This window comes from Nanorana parkeri, unplaced genomic scaffold (assembly GCF_000935625.1).
Source record: "Nanorana parkeri isolate BGI_ZX_2015 unplaced genomic scaffold, ASM93562v1 scaffold321, whole genome shotgun sequence".
NCBI lineage: Eukaryota > Metazoa > Chordata > Amphibia > Anura > Dicroglossidae > Nanorana > Nanorana parkeri.
This window is the reverse complement of record NW_017306589.1, coordinates 949,081-971,932: the sequence shown is the minus strand read 5'-3', so window position 1 is coordinate 971,932 and position 22,852 is coordinate 949,081. Positions and strand designations below refer to the sequence as shown.

Sequence of the window (22,852 nt, the reverse complement as noted above, 5' to 3'; positions counted from 1 at the left end):
AGGGGGGATATGATTTCCATGTACAAAATGTTTAATGGTGGTAGCAACATTAGCGATAAACTGTTTAAAATTAACTCCGTTACAAAAACTAGAGGCCATAACCTAAAATTGGTGGAAAAAAAATTCCAGCACAAGGTGCGAAGGGGGTTCTTCACAGTAAGATCAGTTAGGGTCTGGAACTCACTGCCACAGGCGGTGATTTCAGCAAATAATGTGGAATTGTTCAAGAAACTTTTGGACGATTTCTTAAGGGACCGTAATATACAGGGGTACGGGTACTCCTAGAATGAGATCCTAATAGGTTGGACTTGATGGACTAATGTCTTTATTCAACCTCAAATACTATGTAACTATGTAACGTGACAATTCAACTGTCACAGGTCGCCGCTATAGATCCGGAAGGGAGCGAACACATACAGTCCCGCGCTCACTTCCCTGCAGAGAGTGGTGACTTTCAGTCACGGCTTGCCGCAGGAAATCCCCCCCACCCCTCTCCGATCCTCCAGCGCAGAGTGGAGGAATGGACAGGGAGGGGCTGGGCACAGCTGGCTCTGCCTCTAGATGGGCCGAGCCAGCTGTCATTCACGCAACTGGGTGGATCTCAATACTATTGTCAGGATTCGTCCCGGCTGCGACGGTCTCAGTATATCACAGGCAATAGCTCCCTATATACTGAGCTTTGGGTCAGGGGAGGTGGTTAGTATATGTCCTCCTGTGACCCTATAGAGAACTATGGGATGAATAGGTTAGAGTTCTCTTTTAAGTGTTCCTTTTTGCCTAGGGCCGGCTACGAGGATCAGGCGAGTATAACACTTTTTTTAATACCCTAGACAAAAACAGGCACTTAACCCTTGCAGTGCAGGGGTTGCCCCCATTCCAAGGAAGGGTCAACTATTTTTTTTTTAACCAGAGTTCTGCATTAGGAAAAAAAATAAGGTAAAAGAGACAACTGCGCAACATATATTACATACTTCTGCGCACTCCAGTGAGAGGAACAATGACAGGCCCGTCATTCGCTGTGATATCAAATCTGATTGTAGTGAGCTGTGAGGCCGCATTTACACCATGGCGTTCTGGGAACGCACATTACACGCACGTGTGTGTACGTGCGCTGTGTTTGCAGCGCTTCCTCATTGTGATCAATGGGGTCCTGAACACATGACAATGCAGGAGGAAAAAGCTCATAGCAAATTTTGAGCCATGCATGCTGCGTGATTGGCTTCCAGGTTTTAATCCGTGCAAACGTGTAGGTAAAAGTGCACATCTTCCTGGTCTCATTTGGGGGGCATAAAGTAGGGAGAAGTTTGTTTTTTTCTCCAAAAAGTTCGGTACTTTTTTCATCATACAGTAAAAAAAAAAAACCCTGTAGTGGTGATTAAATAACACCAAAAGAAAGCTCTAGCTGTCCCCAAAAAAATTGTATAAAATTAATTTCAGTACAGCGTTGCATGACGGAGTAAACGTCAAAGTACCGCAGCGCTGAATACTGAAAAATGGCCGGGACAGGAAGGGGGTATAAACACCTCGGTCAGCAAGTGGTTAAAGCATAGCCTGGGCACAATTAAAGGGGCCAAGGTTTCTCACCAATTTTTGGACACAGGCAGCCTTCAGGTTTAACATATTTGTATCCATTTATGGGACACATCAATTTTTATATTTCTATCAAAAAAATAAACTGTTAATACTAAAATTTGAGTTGATTTTTTATTGTAAACACACGTCATACCCAGTCTCACTACAGCATAAAATCACCATCATTACCCCTCTAGGCAATCACCATCATTTTGTCCTATAGACCCCCCTAGGCAATCACCATCATTTTATTCTATAGACCCCCCTAGGCAATCACCATCATTTTATTCTATAGACCCCCTAGGCAATCACCATCATTTTATTCTATAGGCCCCTCTAGGCAATCTTCAGGCCACAAATGGGCACTGGAATGTGTGCAAAAAAAATGGAACTGGCAACAAAAGGGTTAAGAGGCGACCAACTAGATCGCAGGCTCCTGTAGGCAAGACTCTCTACCCTATTGTGATTTAGTAATGCCGTTTGTTTACATGCAATCACATGGACTTCACCCTGGAAACACTGTGCAACACTCTGTACGGCACCACGGCTGATGGCGATATATAAATCCCCATATAAGATAGGAGATCGCTAAACCGTGCAGCAATGCCAGAGCAGAGTGTGCCGACCGCCTCCCTAAACCCGGTACCGCTCCCGTACACCGCGCCGTCCGGTACTTACCTCCTCCGCTCCGACTCGTTATCTATCCAACCTCCTTTCTGTTCAAATTCAAACAAGGCGGCGGCTAGCGAGAGCGAAGCCCCGCCCACGACCGCCGCCAATCAGGTCGCAGCTCCGACGTCTTTCGCGGCACTAGTGGCCAGTTTTTAAAAACAAGGCTGGACAGGCAGGCGAATCTAGCCAATCAGAAACGGGAACGTCGCAAGCGGAAGAGGCGGACGTTTGTTAGAAACTCTCTCCTAGTTTTTTTTGCCCACCGCTGCAGCAGCCATTTTGGTGAGGGCAGCTGTGGTTGGGATCCGTGGTAACGCGGACTTCGGAAAAATGGCGCCTGATTTGTCTATTAGAGGGCTTTTTTTATTGTGAGTAGGAGAGACCATGAGAGAGTAGGTGTGTCTAAAATGTGTTTTTTTTCCCTCCTTCTGTTTGAAAAATCCAATATTAAAGCTATTAAAGACAGAGATTTAAAGTGTTGGAACCTTTGTTATATGTTTATTGCTGTGCTGTCCCCATTCAGGAAACTCACCCCTCTATTTGTATTGGTGACTTTTATCACTGGGACAGAAAGTGATGGGAGATCCAAACAGTTTAAAGGTCACCAGAACAGGAGTGAGGGGAAATTTTCAATCGGGACACATGGCCTGGTGACTACTAAGCAGACATTTCTCCTCACTTCCTGTTGTGTCTGCAGAACAGAAAATGAAAGGGAATCTCTGCAATGGGACACCTATAAATAATTTCCTGCTCTACCCAAAACTGAAAAAAAAGTTATGACTAAATATATGCTGAAGCAGAACCAAACTTTGCATGTTAGTTTACTATATCGCACATGGGTCATAGGTAGGGATGAGATCGGATGGACCATGAGGTCGACCTAAACTCTGGCTGGAAAATTGGGGAACTAATAGAGGCCACTGCAGTGGAGGGGAAGAGAGGCTTCAGGAACCAATCAAAGAGCAAGCTCACTCAGAGGATCGGGTGAGTATAACTTTTTTTTTCTTTTACCCTAGGCAAAAACAGGCACTTAACCCTTGAAGTGCGGGGGTTACCCCACGCCAAGGGTTGATAAAATGTGTTTTCTTTGCGTTCTTCTTTAAAGGATAACTTCACTTTAAAACAAAGTTTACTAATCTTTTAAATGGATGTCACTGCTCCCTTCCCGTGCAGAAATTAAGACCTACCAAATTTTGATGGGCCCGGCCTCCGTTGTCTCTTCTTGGCCGTGCTTGTGCAGTAAATCCCCGTTGACCTTTAGGGGGCTCATCTACATTCCCATATCTCCCAATAGCAGTCAATATAATCTACATTCTATTTCATATTAACATCCATACATTTGATGTAAAGTTTACCTGCTGAGTTTTCTAAACCTAAGCGGACCTCCGGCCTTCCCTTCAGTCTTCTATCTGACCTCCGGCCTTCCCTTCAGTCTTCTATCTGACCTCCGTCCTCCCCTTCAGTCTTCTATCTGACCTCCGGCCTTCCCTTCAGTCTTCTATCTGATCTCCGGCCTTCCCTTCAGTCTTCTATCTGACCTCCGTCCTCCCCTTCAGTCTTCTATCTGACCTCCGGCCTTCCCTCTATCGGACCTCCGTCCTCCCCTTCAGTCTTCTATCTGACCTCCGGCCTTCCCTTCAGTCTTCTATCTGATCTCCGGCCTTCCCTTCAGTCTTCTATCTGACCTCCGTCCTCCCCTTCAGTCTTCTATCTGACTTCCGTCCTCCCCTTCAGTCTTCTATCTGACTTCCAGCCTCCCCTTCAGTCTTCTATCTGACCTCCGGCTTTTCCTTCAGTCTTCTATCTGACCTCCGGCTTTTCCTTCAGTCATCTATCTGATCTCCGGCTTTCCCTTCAGTCTTCTATCTGACCTCCTTTCCTTCAGTTTTGCACAGTTGTACCGGCTCCTCTCTCTGTTTAGACCCCCGATATTTCCCCAAAGCCCCCCCAACAGTAAAACAAAAACACACACACGTGCAAAGACTAAAAATTTGTTTCTATCCTTTCCTCCCCGGCCTGGCCCACCCCTTTCATTTCATGGATTTCAGTGCTTTCAATCATGGAGGCTCAGCTTCACATGTGGCCATTACCTAGGGTGGTCTGCATGCAAATACAACCTGCCCACTCCTCCAGACTGACACCCACCCATAAAGGCATTTTAATATTTGCATAATTCCTCCCAAGAGCCAGCCCACTGCTTGTATGAAGCGGACCTTCAGTAGGTCATATAGTTCATGTGAAGTACATGCATGCCGAGTGCTGTGTAAACTTCCAGGTATTCATCACCCCTTAGGCCTTGTTCACACCAAATGCAGAGCAGATCCGGTCAGGTTTCTGCACACGCACGCTAGTCTTTTAGACGCGTTTTTGACGCGTTCCGGGCTCTTTTTGGTTAAAAAAAATAATAATATATATTTTTTTAAGATTAAAATGGGCTTTCAGTGTGTTCCAGGCATTGGCATGCATTTTTGATGCATTCCAGAGCAGTTAAAATAGGGCCTGCTGCAGTTTTTTCACCTGCTCTGGATCTGCTCTGCAACTGCACGCTGCGATGTGAACTGGAGCAAAAAACACCATTGAAATACATTGGACGCAGTTTTGATCCGGTCTGCACCTGCTCTGCTCTGGATCTGCTCCGCGCTTGGTGTGAACAAGCCTTCACAGATTACACGATCAGTACAGGTATCCATCAAAAGAAGCAGAGATAGAGAGGGAAAAAAATTAAGTCAACATTTTATTTTGTAAAACTGATTACATAACACCACACTATATCTAAAAGCAACAAAAAAAAAAACAAAAAAAAAAAAACAAGTTTTCATGACAGTGGAGGGCCATTGACAAAAGGAGAATAGTAAGCAGAGCATTCTTGAAGTCTGAACATAGATGTGCAGATGTTTTACCCAGAGTAACGCGCGGTGACACAAATTGGCTCTCCAACCCGCTGGCGTGTGCTGCGATCGTCAGTGCGCCGCGTCCAGCGAGTCTGGAAATTTTTGGGTGCAAAAATGAGGTCTTCCATGCTAAAGCGGCGCTTGTTATTGCTAGCCAGGTAACAATTATACTGCCTGATTCTCATCCATTCATCGTACCGGGCTAATGGAACCAGAACATGTATTGTCAGGGCAGCCATGTTTGCTCATAACAGAGAAGTTCTAAATGCAGAGGTTACTGCCGCCGATCCCTGCTCTGTAGTTTGCTTAACATCTATCTAAATGGAGTGTTGAGCAAAGTTCTAGCTATCAGAACTGTACTATCTGGCCAACGTTATGGGGACTTTCCTCCAAAATTTTCATTTCATAGGTTTCCAGTCAATGGTACTGATGACAGTACGTTATACAAAACCAGGAGTAGACGACTCCAGCCCTCCAGCTGTGCTTCAAATACAAATCCCTACATGCCTCTGGGAATCATACCTGTAACGGTCAGTTTTGCAAAACCTCATGGGACTCTTAGTTCTGCAACAGCTGGAGGGCCGGAGTTGCCCACCTTTGCGCAGACTATTGGGAACTTCCAACCTTGTGGTGACACTTTGGTGAAGACCCTTTTCTGTTCCTCAATGACTGTGGCCCATGTACAAAGCCAGCTCCATAAAGTCATGGTCTGATGGCGTGGAGGAACTCAAGTGACCATCACAGAAACTTGACCACAACCCTACGGATCACCTTTGGGATGGATAGGAATGCCAACTGTGAGCCAGGTCTTCTCATCCAACATCAGGACCGGACCTTACAAATGGCTGAATGGAGACAGAATCCCACAGACACTCTCTGGAATCTAAGCCTTCCGAGAAGAATAGAGGCTGTTGAGGGCCAACTCAATAAAAATGACCATGGTTTTGGAATGGGATGTCCAACATGCTCAAAATGGGGTGGTTGTCAGGTGCCCAAAAAATTTTGGCCATATATTGTATGTCCAAACAGCCATTGGAACTGGGAATGAAGCAGACTTGGAGATGGGACTTCCTCACAAGCTGCTGGGGAAAGGGTTGCTCAACGCTAGTCTATGGCAACTTTGACTGGCCTATAGTCTGCCTCGCATACCTATCTGCCAGTCAGTGGTATATTATTACATGGAGAGACATATGTAAATTAGGGCAGATGCAGTGGTGCAAAATTAAAGGCTCACCCCCGTCAGAAACAAATATGGCAATTTATACTGATTCAGCATAACTGCTGAGATGATTCTAATTTTCATCCTGTGTAACTAGCTACCTTGATATCTAAAGTTCTTTGTATTATGAGGTTTTTTTCTGCATTTAAGTTTGGGAAAAATGCAGCCCAGTGTGTTCCTAGCAGCACCCCCTCTGCCAGTTCACTGAAAGCTCACCAACACACTTGAGCATAAAAGGGAGGTTGCAAAGCACAGAAACATATGACAAGGTGGTACAGTCCCACCAAGAAACATGAGAATCATGGTGAATGCACACAATAGGGTAAACTGAGTTTTTTGACTTAGTAAAGCCAGATCATTTACAAGGTAGCTTGTAGAGAGAAGCTCAGGGCCCAATGGATGGCCAGGGTGCATACCCTTCAGTAAAATAAGCAAGGTGGTCAAAGCTGTGCACCTGCCATCACACCACAAGGGAAAATGCGCTTGCAGGCTGTTTGTGTCTGATTGAGTGGGCAATGCAGATGGATCCACTTATCTGTACCTATTGCAATCCTTATGAAAGTCAATCATAGGGGAAATGGGTAGGGATGGCTGCCTATGGTGCATACCCTTCAGTAAAATAAGCAAGCACACAATTAGTCAAAGCTTTGCACCTGCCATCACACCCCAAGGGACGATGTGCTTGCAGGCTGTTTGTGTCTGATTGAGTGGGCAATGCAGATGGATCCACTTATCTGTGCCTATTGCAATCCTTATCAATGTCAATCATAGGGAGGGTGGGGATGGAGGAAGGCAAAGCTGCTACCCTGCCTAGAGCCCCATTCTGCCCTATTCCTTCTCTGCCTCTTAGCATCTTCCCATCTGTAAATTAACCCTTTTTGTCCCTACAACAAAACTGAATTCAAAGCCATCTTGTATGGTGAGCTTGATTATCACTTAATAGAAAAAAAACATCCCGACTACATTAAGGCTAATTGATGCTAACAGGTAACATGTAAATGTCTGCCTCGTTACAATTCACATTGTAAAAATATTGTTTGTTTTGTTTTTTTTCTCCCGCAGGTCGTTACGCTTAAGCTTGGCTAACATACAAAAAAAGAAAAGAAAAAAAAAAAAAAAGAAAAAATTCCGAAACCGGCAGCTGGAAAAATCGCACAACTGTAAAAACGTCACTACACATGGAAATGTACATCATTTTACACTGCCCCGCTAATACAAAAAAAGCTGTCTCTTTGGACAAGTTGTTTCAGCTCTAGATTCACTCTGCTGTGGGCTGGTCATCAGAGGGGTTCCTGCAGAGAAGCAAACAACATGACGGTTAGTGTTGGCATCAGTTTAGGGTCAATCTGTGATCTAAAGCAAACGGGAAAGAAAAGGTAATTCATCATTTCATCTCTCACACCTGAACACCTTCCATAAACCAGAGCAATTTTTACGTTTCTGTTATGGGCCGATTTATTCGTCAATAACTTTGGCACTACTTGAAGGGTATTTCATATTAGACCCCTGATGTCTCACCTGCCCTCCAATACAGGCAATTGAACACTTCCAGAGGCTGCCTGGCTTCCTGACAAATCAGGAAGCCGGGCAGCGGGTCATGACCCACCTCACCGGTTGGCTAGGAAGCCAATTTCACTTGTTGCTAGGCACCCTGGCTTCCTTACCAGTCAGGAAGCTGGGAGGAGGGTCATGACGTGCTACCTGATTGGTTGGAAGCCAGGCTGCCTAAGAAGTGAAGCCAGCTTCCTAGCCAATCAGGAAGCCGGAAGGCGGGCCATAACCCACTGCCCAGCTTCCTAGTTGGAAAGGAAGCCGGCTCCATGCTCCGTCGGCACTGCCGGTCAGGGGTAGATCTCCCTCTGACCGGAAGTTCCGGTATCGGAGAAGGTACCTGGGCATTTGGGAAAGTATGAGTACTTGCCCAAATACTCGGTATCGGCACCGATACCGATACTAGTATCTGTGCATCCCTAATTTCAGCCCCAAGACCTCTAATCATTCGCTTTATAGGATAAAACTCAGAAGGCCCGAGCGCCAGCTATCCTGAGGGGAACTTCGGAGGGAACCAGCTACTAGATGGTTTGATTAGTCTTTCGCCCCTATACCCAGGTCGGACGACTGATTTGCACGTCAGGACCGCTGCGGACCTCCACCAGAGTTTCCACTGGCTTCGCCCTGCTCATATATACATATACACACACACACACACACCAGTCCGGAAGTGGTTAAAATCCAGACAATATAAAGCTGTCCTGGAGAGAACTTTTTTTCCCTCAACAAAACTGAAGTTTGACTTTGGTTACTGAAAAACACACAGTCTTAGGGAGTGATTTCTAAGGCATTCGCCCAGTATATAGCTGTGCGAACGACTGTCCCAGCACATTACTGCCACCAGAAGGAGCTGAGAAGTAAAAGGAAATTCCTATGCTCCTCAGCTCCATCTAGTGGCAGAAACATGATGCAAATATAGTTTACACAGCTATATACTGAGTGAACGCGTTACAAATCAGTCCCTATGTGTCATGAGTAGAAAATGTGAGAAGGTGAAAGTTCAATCATAAATATATTAAGTCCTTTAGATAATACAAAGCTTAAAAAGGATGGAAGCCATTTCCTAAAAATCCTTACCAGTTTTCTGTCATGGTCACACACTTATTTGTCATCATCGTCATCATCATCATCGTCGCCATCGTCTTCCTCACTGTCCACATCATCTTCATCCTCTGTGTTGGATTCCGAACTTTTTAACTGCAAAATTCAAACGGCAAAAAACTTTATTCCAAATGGCAAATACCGAACATTTTCAGACGTGTCAGTTCACATATTCTTTACGTTCTTTGGTTTTAAAAATACAAAAATAAAAAGGAAACAGAGAAAATAACAGGGACAGGTTAAAGTGCATCTAAAAGCCAAACTTGATTTTAGTTTTATATTGGAAGGGTTAGAACCTCTCTTATTCTTTCCTGCTTGTGTTACCCCACAGGGGAGATTCACTCTCTCTACTGCTCCCCATTATCCACTGTCATCGAGAATGGAAATGTGGGGAAGTCCAGAACAATGACTTGTCTCCAGAACAGGCACAGAAGGAAAACCCTCCAATACTCACCTGAACGCTGGAGCTGGCTGTCAGCTACTCGGGTCCCTGAAGCCCGTCTTCTCCTCTGCTGCAGCGACGGCATGTCCCTCGGCATCCTCGCATCCTATACACTGTGTATAGAACGTGATGACTCAAGGATCCTAAGTGCAGTGCAGAAGACAGGAGTGAGACTGGACGGACCGGTCTAAGAATCCGCCGGCTCAAAACATTGGGCAAGTATAACTTCTTTTTTTTACAACTAGACACCAACGAGCACCTAACCCTTGCACTTCAGGGGTAGCCCCAATGCAAGGGTTAATAGCCATTTTGCCCAGAGTTCTGCTTTAAAAGGCACTTAATTTTTTTTTTTAAGGTGTTTAAAATTTTATAATGTAGTTCTCTTTGTAATACTCACCTTGTCTCCAGCACTGTCCCCATGCAGACTTTCCTCTCTGTCCATTGCTGCTGGTCCTCTTCCAGATTGAATGACACCTAACATCATTCAACATACTTCCTGTGACCCCATGTAGTCACTGGAACAAACATAAAGATACCTTGTCGCACTCCTTACCGGGAAAACCCCAAATGAGATGAGGGGGGGTGCTCGCAGTGACTGCCGATGGCGCCGCCAAACAGTACAAAATAAATGGACGCCACCAGCACACCAACAATGCAGTCCAAAGTGTTTGTTTATTGGAACGGCATGTCACCAAAACGAGTGCTTTCGGGGCCAAGCAGGGTCCCCTTCATCAGTGACATCCATTTATTTTCTCATGTAGTCACTGACACAACCCCCAACGTGTGAGGATGTCATCACGCCAGCCTAGGCCCACAGGAGGATAATGAAGGGAACGGTAGTCACGTCACTATGTGACTGGCCCGAAGACATCAAGAAAAAGGTATATATAGTCATTCAAAAATATAAATGTCGCAGGAAGTACTTCATTATTCCCACTTCCAGGATAGTCACAAAAAGGAAGAGAAGATCTCCAATGTAGACATATCAATAAAATAACTTTTTTCCCCCCGCAGAGTGGGGGGAGGATTATAACCCCCATCATGGTTTTAGTGCTCTCTCTCCATCCTTGGTGAGGAGATTTTCACTTACATCCTGTGTGGTCATTATTAGATCAGGTAAGGGGAAATCTCCTCAACAAGTATAGTGTGAACACTAAAATCCTGACGGGCTCTGACCTTTCCCCGCTCGATCCAAAAACAAACTCTTGGCATCAGTTTTCGATTTTTGGTCTCATGCGAGTCATGTGCACAGCATGAAGACATCTGATTGGTTACCTCATGATGATCCTCATGATGATCTGGACTCGGTACTGATTCAAAGCTCCCTTTCTTCCTCGGTCTCCCTCTTGGCCTTTTTGGGGTTAAAGACTTTAAAGCAAAGTGATGTAATATAATCTTCTTTGGGCGCCCTCGCTTTTTAACTTCCAAGGACTCCGACAAAGGAGCTAACTGAAAAAGAAAACAGGATTATAGAAGTTATTGCTCGGTAAGGATAAAGGTGGCCAAACGCGGATTGAATTTCGGATGTTTACTGCTGAATTGGTGGAAAGTCGATCCGTGGGTGGCCTTGCCGGTGTGCTACCGAAAGCTCCAACTCCTCGAGTTCTCCAACTGCCTGACTTCCGGTTTAGTTAGAACTAAGAGACTTGGGCAAGAAAGCTCTTCTGCACGAGCGCCAGCCGCCGCATTGCCCTATACACCACAGCAATGAAGTATTAAAATGAAGTAGGATCACACTAATCCAGCACGTTATTATTCTCAGGTGTCCCACTCAAACGGCGGCCATATTAATACTGGAGAACTCGATAAGTTGGAGCTTTCGATAGAACACCGGCATTGCCCAGCTGGACAAAATTCGATTTCTCAAAATGTCAGGTGGGAAATTGGTGAAGGAGCAGTGACTGTTCGGGTATTCTGACAGCCGGCGCCCTTGATAGCATAGAGGATGGAACTGGAAAGTGAGCTGAATTGGAGAATGTTTCCAGTTCAGCTATGTGGTCCTAGATTGTTCACTTCTCCTTCCTTCTCCAAACTCCACCATTTTGTGAATAACCCTGCCAAGTGTCATTGAGCTGTCTAACCATAAGCCAGTAAAGCTTCATTCAGGCTCAGATAAAGTTGGGGCTATCAAAAAGAACAACAAAGAAATTCTCTCAGCGCCTCTGAAATATTCTTATGCTTTGAAGAATACAATGGCTGGCAGGGGACATTCCCCATCCACGCTCTTCAGCATGAATGGGCAAGTGGGGATGTACAAGAGAAATCTTAAAGTAACACTAAACTCAGAAGATAAATCTTACAAATGCATTCAGGTACCTCAACTATTAACAATAATGTATCTTATTTGTGTATCACTCGGCTGTAGATCCTCCAATCATCTCTGAATTGGTGCCGACACTGTCCTTCCTTCTGGAGGGGGGCTATGTCTGTTCCCCATGGTCCCTGTGTGTGTTGTAAAGTAGTCACCGCTCCAAGCTCACTCCCGGGATGGACTACAATCTCAATACAAAGTAGTAAACTAAACATGAGAGTTTAGTCCATCATGGCAGAGAGCTTGGAGTCGTGGCTACTTTACAACACACAGCGAACAGAAATAGTCCCCCTCTAGAAGGAAGGACAGTGTCAGCACCAATTCAGAGATGATTTGAGGATATGCAACCGAGTGATACACAAATAAGATACATTGTTGTTAATAGTTAAGAGACTTGAAGGTATTTTTAAGGTTTAATTCCTGATTTTAGTGTCACTTTAAGGCAGTGGTGGCGAACCTTGGCACTCCAGCTGTGGCAAAACTACAAATCCCAACATGCATCTGCCTCTGGGAGTTATGTCTGTGGCTGTCAGAGCCTTGCAATGCCTCATGGGACCTGTAGTTCCAAAACAGCTGGAGTGCCAAGGTTCGCCACCATTGCTTTAAGGTGTATGGTCAGCATACACTGACTTTGGTTGTATCTCTCCCTCACTGTACTGTATTGTTACATATTTACTGGAGAGATTCTAATCACGTCCACTTCACTAGAAGAAATCAGAAAGGACACTAACACCTTTGCAGCTGAAAATACAAAGTATTATCTACTAACATCACCATCCCTCTTTAAAAACCTATTGCTGTCTTTAAAACAACAGGTACTCTTTATATATGATTTGGTGACAGAAGGCAGCAGGAGGTCCAATGTCCAAAATATGTATTCACATGTAACTTTATCTACGTACTATGACTAAGGACATTAAAGGTTTTCTAAAGTCCCAGCATTTACTATCCATCAGCATTGTAATCGGAATACATACTAGAATTGTTTTTGATAATGCAATCAAAGCTTACTTGAAAAAATCCCTTTTATGTAGGGAGCAGGGAGCGCTGCCTTCCGTCTGCCCATCACTTCCAACAAATTCCTGGGTTCCCACTGTGCTTTTTGTCTCTTTCCCTGCCGCTTGATGTGATGCAATCTCAAATTTCTCAAGACTACATTTCCCATCATGCATTGCTTACAGCAAGCAATGATAATGTTACATTGTTCAGACATTGAGTTGTAGTTCAGAAGGCAGGCTCTATGAGAGTGGTGACACAAGGAAGTTCATATTCACAGGGCTGAGTGAAATTGTGTCAGTGCATTGAGGAAATACATCCTATGGGCATCTTCAGTAAGTTTGCACACTTCTAGATCAGGATGGTTATTATGAGTGGGATAGAAGTTCAATATAGAAGTACATTTTTTTGTTTTTGGCCATAGAGACCCTTTGAATCAAAACACATCAACTGGTATTGCTGTCCTTGCTCGCTCCCACTTAAGGAGAACTATGAGATGAGTGATTTCCACTCACCTCATAGTTCTAGCCGACCTGTGACAATGAGACGGTCACAGGTCGGCTCAGTAGATCGGGAGGTGAGCGAACAGATACCCGCGTTCACTCACCTCTCAATCCTGTCACGGCTTTCTGCCGTGACAGGGGAGGGGCCGGGTTCTCCCCGCTCCGATCCGCCAGCACTGACTGGCGGAACGGACGGGGGAGGGTACAGCTGGCTCTGCCTCTAGATAGGCAGAGCCAGCTGTCACTCACGCAGCTGGGCGGATCTCGACATCGATGTCGGGGTCCGCTCAGGCTGTGGCGTCTCAGTATACCGCGAGCTATAGCTCGCGGTATACTGAGCTTAGGGTAACGGGAGGACGCTAGTTTGTGTCCTCCTGTTACCCTAAGGAGACCTATGGGAAAAGGCCCTGACCCCTATAGTTCTCCTTTAACTTACTGGATATTAGAGTCATCCATCACAGTGATAGACCAATAGCACAGCACACTTATATTACAGCAGCAAAGCTTCTCATTACAAGACAATGGAAACCTTCCTACACTCCACCAGTAAAGAACCTGAAGGCATCTACTCATAGTAAGAGGCACACTAGTTCTATCATTTCCCAACTCTCTACCTAGAAACAGTTAAAAAATCTCGCCTTCAGCATTTGACCCGTGGCTTCACTTTTGGTCTCATGTATGTAATGAGAGCAGCGTGTCGGCATCTGATTGGTTACCTCTTGATAATCCTGACTCGATGGCACTGCTTCCAAGCTCCCTTTCTTCCTCGGTCTCCCCCTTGGCCTTTTTGGGGTTAAAGACAATAAAGTAGAGTGGTGCAACATAATCTTCTTTGGACGTCCTCTCTTTTTACCTTCCAGGGACCCCGACACAAGAGATAGCTGAAAAAAAGTGAAGGAATAAAATTATTGCTTGGTAAGGCTAAAGCTGGCCATTCACATACTGGTCTATATACTCATCCGTGACCAGTTCATCCCATGTCTATATACTCATCTGTGACCAGTTCATCCCTGGTGTATATACTCATCTGTGACCAGTTCATCCCTGGTCTATATACTCATCCGTGACCAGTTCATCCCAGGTCTATATACTCATCTGTGACCAGTTCATCCCTGGTGTATATACTTATCCGTGACCAGTTCATTCCTGTTCTATATACTTATTTGTGACCAGTTCATCCCTGGTGTATATATTCATTTGTGACCAGTTCATCCCTGGTGTATATACTCATCTGAGACGAGTTCATCCCTGGTCTATACTGTATACTCATCTGAGACCAGTTCATTCATGGTCTATATACTCATCTGTGACCAGTTCATCCCTGGTGTATATACTTATTTGTGACCAGTTCCTCCCAGGTCTATATACTTATTTGTGACCAGTTCATCCCTGATGTATATACTTATTTGTGACCAGTTCATTCCTGTTCTATATACTTATTTGTGACCAGTTCATCCCTGGTGTATCTACTCATGTGTGACCAGTTCATCCCTGGTGTATATACTTATTTGTGACCAGTTCATCCCTGGTGTATCTACTCATGTGTGACCAGTTCATCCCAGGTGTATATACTCATCCGTGACCAGTTCATCCCTGGTCTATATACTTATCTGAGACCAGCAGCGCCTCAACCACAGTATACTGTAGAAAGAATGGGCCACGTCTTCTAATCCTGTCCATTTTACAAGCATTGAACAACAGCTGTCTAAGGTCTACAGAAGGAGAAGGAAGATGTGGAACGTACTGGTACCCGGGGGGGAAGGGGGGGGCAGACAGACAGGAAGATGAAGGGGAAAGCGTCTCACCCTTTTTGCTGACTTTGCTTTATTCAGGCTTCCTTTTGGTCTCCCTCTTCCCCGTTTCGGCGTCAGGGCTTCACCTGCTTCGTTAGTTTCATGCGGGATTTTTCGAGGTCTACCCCTCCCTATATTCTTTCCTGTTGTGATCATCTTCTGCAGAGCAGGAAGAGAACAATGTGAAAAGTTAGAGGTTGTAACACCGTGAACCCCGATGCTGCAGAATGACCTCGATGAGCATAATTATAGAATACTAGACCGTGTTGGCTATTTCTTATATAGTAATAAGAACATATGTAAGAGGAACTCCTGGAATTGAGAGTAAGAGAAACCGGTCATGTGCAAAGAGTATATCTGAGGCATATAGAGTACATTTCTGCAATACATACATTCTCCATGTTTCATCCCTTTAAAGTGTATCAGAACCTAAACACAAACAAATGTAAACTTATTATAAAATATATTTCAGCTTACTAGTCCCTTAACATGGTGGCTAAATAAGTTATCCTCCCCCCCCCCCTTTATTTTCACCTGGTGATTCAACCAGTAACACACTTGCTATGGTAGGGTGGCTATGCTCAATCATCCACTGTATCTATGGGGCAGCAGCGTAGCCACACTTGGATAGCAGCACTGCCACCCTATGTAGAGGTCAGTGTCTGATGGACTAGTAGATATAGACGGACTTTACATACGATTACATGCAGAGTGCCAGCGTTCAAATGCAGCGGCTGTCACTCGAACATTAACTGGACAGCTGCCACTTGTAAACGGCAGCTTAGGATTCCTGCTGCAGGAAATCACAAGTTCCTGACACAGGAATCACTAATCACACCTGAAATATAGGTGTGAATGGGGCCTGACTTCAGCTAACACAGGTTAACTGCTGCTTTTGGTCTAGGTTCTAAAATAAAAAAAGATATACTCACCTGATCCTCTGTCCCACCTGGCTGCCAGATCGGCCCTCTCAGCCTCTTTTTTACCAGGCTCTGGCTGTCTGAGGATCTGTGACATCATCACATCTATTGACTTGCATTGGATGTGAGGACGCCAAGGGACGGAGAATCAGGCGAGTACATGTTTTTTATTTTAGAGCCTCGACACAAAACACTTAACCATTGCAGTGCTGGGGTAGCCCCACTGCAAGGTGAATTAATAATACATTTAATAATTATTAATTAATATAAAATACTGAAAAATTAAAAAGTTACTGATCTGCTAGCTCCTAATGAACTGTTTTTGGCTGACAACACTTTCTGCTGCACCGAAATCCCAAGCAGTGTGGTCAGCCTTGCCCAGTTATTCTCTACTGTCCTACAGAGCACCTCCTCCTCTCCTTATATCCATAACATAAGGGTGGGGGAAGGCAGGGCTGACGGTGCTGCTTGTTATGTCAGTGCAGCAGAGTTGTCAGCTCAAACAGGAAGCTGGGAGCTCACTGGATTTATGTGACATGAAACAGATGTTGTTCTGGATTTGCAGCATATTTAAAAGGGACAAAACATGTGTAAATGTGCATTTACTGCAGAGATACTTATCCTTATGAATCCTCATCAGTAAATGGAAAGCAGAAGCTGAGAAGCTGCACATGGTCACTGGTGCCCTAATCTTACATTGTAATTCTTGTTCTCACCAGTAGGGTGGCCTTTGATGGCTTCTTATTTTTGCTTCCTTTCGGCCTCCCTCTGGATCTCTTTGGGGCATCATCACCGATTGATTTTACCTAGAAAGACAGAACACATCCCAGATAATGGAAACCCCTTCAGGGCCGTAACCTCTAATTAAAATACAGAGCTGAAAAGATTTACAAAGCAGCATCAGGTGAGTGAACTCGATCAGTGAGCTACACATCGCTTAACCCTTTTGCTGCCAGCGACGTATGCCATACGAGGGCCCCTTTAAACAAACTACAGCCGCCAGGACTCCATTTAGATGTGTACAGCCAACGGTTGCTTTTAAGGGGCCGGTAAGGACAGCACCCCTCTGACACCCCAGCCTTGCTTCCAGGCTCTGCTGCCCCCGCGGGTGTCTGCGGGTAGGGGGAGAGAGACCGGTCAACATCTTCTCACCGATCTCCACCCGCCGATGAATGAAGCCGGAAGCAATGCTGATTGCATCACTTCTGGTTACTCAGCTGTCATTCCCCAGATAGAGAAGACAGGGAAGAAGCTATTTAAGCACGATCTGCACTTGAACAGCTTCTTTGCAGTGGAAAGGTGACACTAGGAGTCTAATAGATACTTAACGTCATCATAAACAGAACCTGTCAACTCCAATGTGCCATCACATAGGGGGCTGGTGAGCCCTCCTAAGTGATTGCAATGACGTAAAATGTTTTTTGTTTTAAATTAAGTAAAATCAATTTAAAAATAAATTAAAAGAACATTGAAAGTCCCGGTCCCCGCGTGCTTACCAAGAGTCGCGTGCACCTATGTACGTAAACAAGAGTCGCGTGCACCTATGTACGAAATCAAAGACCGCACTACACATGTTAGGTATCACTGCCTGCACCAGTCAGAGCCAGAGCAAAAATTTCCAGGCCAATATTCAGTTACCTCTAAACTGTTGACCTAAAAGGGCGTTTAAAGCGCTGCCTATCGACAATTTGGGGTACCATATTTTGTCGCAGTTGATCCTCAGTCCCTCTTGGCTGCCATACCGGTCCCCACAGCCTATTCTTCCCTGAGCTCCAGCAGTCTAAGGACCGCTGAGGTCAACACATCTTATGCAGGTCCACTGACTTGCATTAAAACATTTTCGTTTTGGATAGTTTCCTGTTGGTGTCCCATTGAGGAGCTGACCCTAGACTTGTCCCGTCAACCCCAATAGGCTTACTGCGTCCTACCTTTGTGCTGCCCCTCGGTCTCCCTCTTCCTCTGTGTGGGGTGATGGATGTATTCGGAGACTCAATATAATCGTCATCCTCTGGGTTGGAGGAGTACATAGGAGGCTTCCCCTCGCGGACGGCGTACACCTATTTAGAAAGAATTACCGGAACAGGAGATGTCATGGGGTAAGTAGACCTGCACTGGCGAGACGCTGCCCAGGTCAAGTGAAGGAATGGCGGCATTCTCCATGATCTCACCTTCGTAGGCAAGGTGGGGAAGGTCTTGTTCTTGCTCCCTTTCGGCCGTCCTCTCCCCCTGGCCGATGTCACCGACCCGTTGGGACATTTCTCAGGCATGTTCTCTTTGTTCTGCAGGGTCACCGGGAGCTTGGACAGGCTCAGTTGCTCCTCTTGAGCTCCTCCATCTCTGGCCCGGGAGTACTCTGGCTGCTGGTATCACAAGGGTTAAAAGGAAATGGTTTTATATCATCGCTATTGACTAACTTCCTGATAATGGCGGAACATGTTTGTGTGATTTGAAGTCACAATAATTCTTTATTCATAAGGGAACCGCCACCCCATTACCGTGTTTCCCCGAAAATAAGACACTGTCTTAAATTTTTTTTTGGCTCAAAAAAAACACACTAGGTCTTATTTTGGGGGGTACATTTGTTTCATGTACAATCCACACTTATTTATGTAGAAAAGTCTACACGTATTCATGTACAAAAATATGGTGATCAGGGCAATCAGGGGGGCCGTACCTTTCCAAGAGCAATTTGGTAGCCAATCGCTGGCCAGAATAAGCGAAGCGCACTTTCACTATCGATTCCTCACAGGCGGAGTGTATTTGGTATCACTCCGCCTGTGACAGGAGCCGGCGCTATAGAGGAAACATCGGCTTATGCGGCTCTGCTACCTCCGGTGCCGCCTCGCTTCCTCTAGCGCTGGCTTTGTTGGCACCGCTGATTCTCTCCTGCCTCTCCCGCGGCTCTTTAAGTTCCCCCTTATGCCACCACCGGCCCTGGGAATGGTCACAACTAGGTCTTTTTTTCGGGGTAGGTCTTATCTTTTAGCAATTCCCAAAAATAGTACCAGGTCTTATTTTCGGGGAAACAGGGTATTAACAAGACACGACTACCAACACCAATGAGCGGGACTGTTTGGGGTCCTGGTGTCCAACCTGCTGCCCAGGGCTGCATGTGGCCATTTGGCAGTTACTGTGTGGCCCTCGGGGCCCTTGCAGACAGTAGTCTTACTATGGAGTCCATAAATCAATCTCCAGTAAATATTTCCGTTCCTCTGTGTGCAAATATACTTCTGATTCTGTTTTTTCAGCACCAGCGGCACTGGGTCCCAAAGCATTTCTTCCCCTAAGTTCCGCGTGCGCCCAGACTACGTCACTTCAAGCCTGAACTAGAGACAGGGCGGGCTCAAACTGAGCTGTCAATCACTCACTTGGGGAGGGAGGAGTAGGGAAGCGGCTTTACACCCCATAGATGCAAACAGGAAGAGGAGGAGGCGTATGTAGTGTCTGTGGAAGTGCGCATGCAAAGGTGTCCCCAATGGAACCCTGTAAGGCGAGGAGACACCTTATCCTAGATTGGGGGTCTAGTATGGATTTTACAGGGGGAACCCATGCAAGAATACAAATGTGCTGAGATCAGGGTCTGCTATGGATTTTGGGAGGGACCCCTATTTTGCGTCAGGTCCCCCTTAAAGCTGAACTCCTGGTATAAAATTATTTGAGATGCACCGATACCGATACTAGTATCGGTATCTGTGCCAATACCGAGTATTTGGCCGAGTACTCGTACTTGCCCAAATGCTCTGATACCTTCCACGATACCGGAACTTCTGGTCAGAGGAAATCTTGCCGTAGGGGAACATGGAGTGTTCAGAGTGAGGGTGAGTAATGACCCGCCTCCCTGATTGGCAGGGAAGCCGGCTCCATGCTGATTGCCCGGGAAGCCGGCTTTCCAGCCAATTAGCATTGTGCCGGCTTCCTAGCCAATCAGGAAGCCGGAAGGCAGGTCATTACTCGCCGCCGGGCTTCCTGAGTGGCCAGGAAGCCGGCTTGATGCTGTTTGGCTGGGAAGCCGGTTTCCCGGCCAATCACAATCAAGCCGGCCAAACAACATGGAGCCGGCTTGCTGGACAATCAGGAAGGCGGGCGGTACGTCATTACCCACCGCCCCACTTCCTGATTGCCTGGGAAGCCTGCTCCATGCCAGCAGAAGCACCGCTATCAGTACTCGGTATCAGCGGGTACCAAAAGCAAAGTATCGGTACGCGTAACCGAAAAAACTGTATCGGCGCATCCCTAAAAATTATCATGCATAATTACATTGGTCCAGCTTGGCCCAAAGTATGGATATACCGTACCTGGTTGGCCCATGGGGATCCTGTAAAGCACTGTAGTAGCCGGAGCCAGTACAGTACTTTACAGCGATCTTTGAGGGCCTGTACCCCACTGTGCTGAGCGACTTCCTCTCTGCTCTGAAAACACAATGCGGCCACTCACTCGGCACAGCGGCCATTCAAAAAACTCCAGACATTTTTATCAATTCATATATGGCGTTCTCTTGAATGGATGAGGGGTGGATTGCGACATTACCAACTCACGTCCAATCAGAGAGCGCCATATATTCATTGATAAAAATAATAGCTCTCTGATTGGACGAGTGGTGGATCGTTCAATCAGAGAACAGCTGGTTTTCATTGACAGAAATAGTAGATGTTCTCTGAATGGCCGCTGTGCCAATCGAGTGACCCCGCTATGTTTTCGCAGCAGAGGAAGTCACTCAGCACAGCGGCATACAGGACCCGGAAGATCACTATAATGTACTGTGTGAGCTCCAGGGACTAAAGTGCTTTACAAGATCCCTAAGGGGCCCACCAGGTACGGCATGTGCATACTTACACAGGGCCAAGCTGGACCAATGCAAGTATACATAATAATTTATTCCCAGAGTTTAGCTTTAAAATCCACGGCAGATCCTCAACAAGGACAAAGGTCCGGTTTGATTTTTATGGGGAACCCCACACCTTTTTTTTTTGCGCTGAGTTCCCCCCAATAGAATCCATATTAGACCCCTATCTAGCATAAGGGTCCGATCTAGATTTTAAAGGGAGACCCCCTTTTTTTGCACATTGTCACTGGTTGCTAGGATGCTGGTGGCTGCCTTCATCCTGGCAGCCTGTGTCCTAGAAACCAATGATGTCACTGGTTGCTAGGATACTGGTGGCTGCCTTCATCCTGGCAGCCTGTGTCCTAGAAACCAATGATGTCACTGGTTGCTAGGATACTGGTGGCTGCCTTCATCCTGGCAGACTGGCTGCCTGTGTCCTAGAAACCAATGATGTCACTGGTTGCTAGGATGCTGGTGGCTGCCTTTATCCTGGCAGACTGTGCAGGCCGGCTGCCTGCGTCCTGGAAACCAATAATGGTGAATGGATGTCACCAGCATCTTAGAAGTCCATAGCATTCGTTTACTGAAACTTCATAGTTCTGATGACATGACGCTCAATAAACGAATGCTTTGGACTACAATACTCTTGGAGTGCCGGTGACATCCATTCACCTACATTATCTGGCGGCGCCATCCACAGTCATAACGAGCTCCCCCCCTCATGGGGTTTTCCGGTAAGGAGTGCGACAAGGAAACTCTACGTTTGTTCCTAGAAACCAATGATGTCACTGGTTGCTAGGATGCAGGCAAGCAGCCTACACAGCATCATGGGTTGCTAGGACACAGGAGGTCACCAGCAACTAACAAACTGAAAGTTGTCATTAAGAGGCACCACTAAATGGATGTCTTCCAGGTGCAGCGGCCGGAGGTTCAGCGGGCGGGTGAATCGGCCATTTAGTAGACCCGTTCAGAAAACTGCGAACTGGTTGAACTCTACATGGCCGCAGACTGGAATCTCATCCCTGGTTACGAGTAATATATAAACATCAACAGGTCACAATGGTAAAGGCGGGAATCTTAAGGTGAGCCTCCCCAGGTTCTGCGCCCACAGCCATTACCACACAAGATGGCGGATGTTTATGGTACGCAAACTGCGATCACCCGTCAGAGACACCAACTCAACATGCGTGTGGACGGGTCCTGGACACGGCAGCGGCTTACCTCTAAAATGTCATGTCTGGAAGAAGCAAAGAGTTTTCGGCTTCTGAACTTTTGAGGCGTCGACCTCTTCCGCTTCGAGCTCGTGTCTGACCTGCCCGTGCTCATATTTACCTGCCGAGAGACAAGAAAGGTGAGGGCCACATATCCATCTCTCCTGCCCCTCCATAACACCCTTTCTTTACTTCCTGTCTGACAGCCACAACAGGAAGTGAGAGGAAATCCCTCCAAAGTAAGGGAATCCCTGGTGGTCAGCAGGGTGACCAGAACTCGTGTCCCTATTCCCTTTACTTCTTGTCTGATACACACAACAGGAAGTGAGAGGAAATCCCTCCAAAGTAAGGCTATCCCCGGTGGTCAGCACGGTCACCAGAAGTAGTGTCCCCATTGGAGGATTTTCACACTTTACTTCCGGTCCAACAGCCACAACAGGAAATGGGAGGAAATTCCTGGTGGTCAACAGAACTAGTGTCTTTACTTCCGGTCCAACAGCCACAACAGGAAATGGGAGGAAATTCCTGGTGGTCAACAGAACTAGTGTCTTTACTTCCGGTCCAACAGCCACAACAGGAAATGGGAGGAAATTCCTGGTGGTCAACAGAACTAGTGTCTTCATTAGGAAGATTTCCTTTTACTTCCTGTCCGGATAGTACAGCAGGAAGTGAGTGCAAATCCCTCCAAAGAGAGGGCAATCCCTGAAGTAGGGTCCCCATTGGAAGATTTCCCATCTATTCCTGGTTTGGTGACAACCCAAAATGTAGGATTTTCTTTCACTTTCAGTGATAATGGTCACCAGGACAAATCGAGAGGGTGAATCTCCCTAATGGGGACACAGATTCCT

General features: G+C 46.1%; 2 protein-coding genes and 1 long non-coding RNA gene across 6 annotated transcripts in view; all 3 read right to left on the bottom strand.

Moving 5' to 3' along the window:
* KIFC1 (kinesin family member C1) overlaps window positions 1-2,314 on the bottom strand; it is a 19,475-nt gene extending 17,161 nt beyond the window's left edge. The window contains exon 1 of the mRNA XM_018558124.1: window positions 2,251-2,314. The gene's annotated coding sequence lies outside the window, so the exon portion shown is untranslated. The remainder of the gene's footprint in view (window positions 1-2,250) is intronic.
* A 6,042-nt stretch (window positions 2,315-8,356) lies between these two features.
* LOC108788384 lies at window positions 8,357-15,709 on the bottom strand. 4 transcript variants are annotated; one of them, XR_001941332.1, is made up of 2 exons: window positions 15,695-15,709; window positions 8,357-8,532 (listed from the first exon to the last, which is right to left on the bottom strand). It is a non-coding gene; the product is annotated as an uncharacterized LOC108788384 (long non-coding RNA). The 4 variants fall into 4 exon arrangements; XR_001941333.1 differs by lacking the exon at window positions 15,695-15,709 and adding an exon at window positions 14,129-14,139; XR_001941334.1 differs by lacking the exon at window positions 15,695-15,709 and adding an exon at window positions 13,640-13,652.
* A 1,188-nt stretch (window positions 15,710-16,897) lies between these two features.
* The window catches only part of LOC108788353, an 8,537-nt gene continuing 2,582 nt past the window's right edge, over window positions 16,898-22,852 (bottom strand). Inside the window, exons 2-5 of the mRNA XM_018558106.1 lie at window positions 22,015-22,125; window positions 18,140-18,331; window positions 17,900-18,028; window positions 16,898-17,083 (exon numbers count right to left, since the gene is read on the bottom strand). Of these exons, the coding sequence (XP_018413608.1) occupies window positions 16,898-17,083; window positions 17,900-18,028; window positions 18,140-18,331; window positions 22,015-22,119 (612 nt within the window). The 5' untranslated portion in view covers window positions 22,120-22,125. The remainder of the gene's footprint in view (window positions 17,084-17,899; window positions 18,029-18,139; window positions 18,332-22,014; window positions 22,126-22,852) is intronic.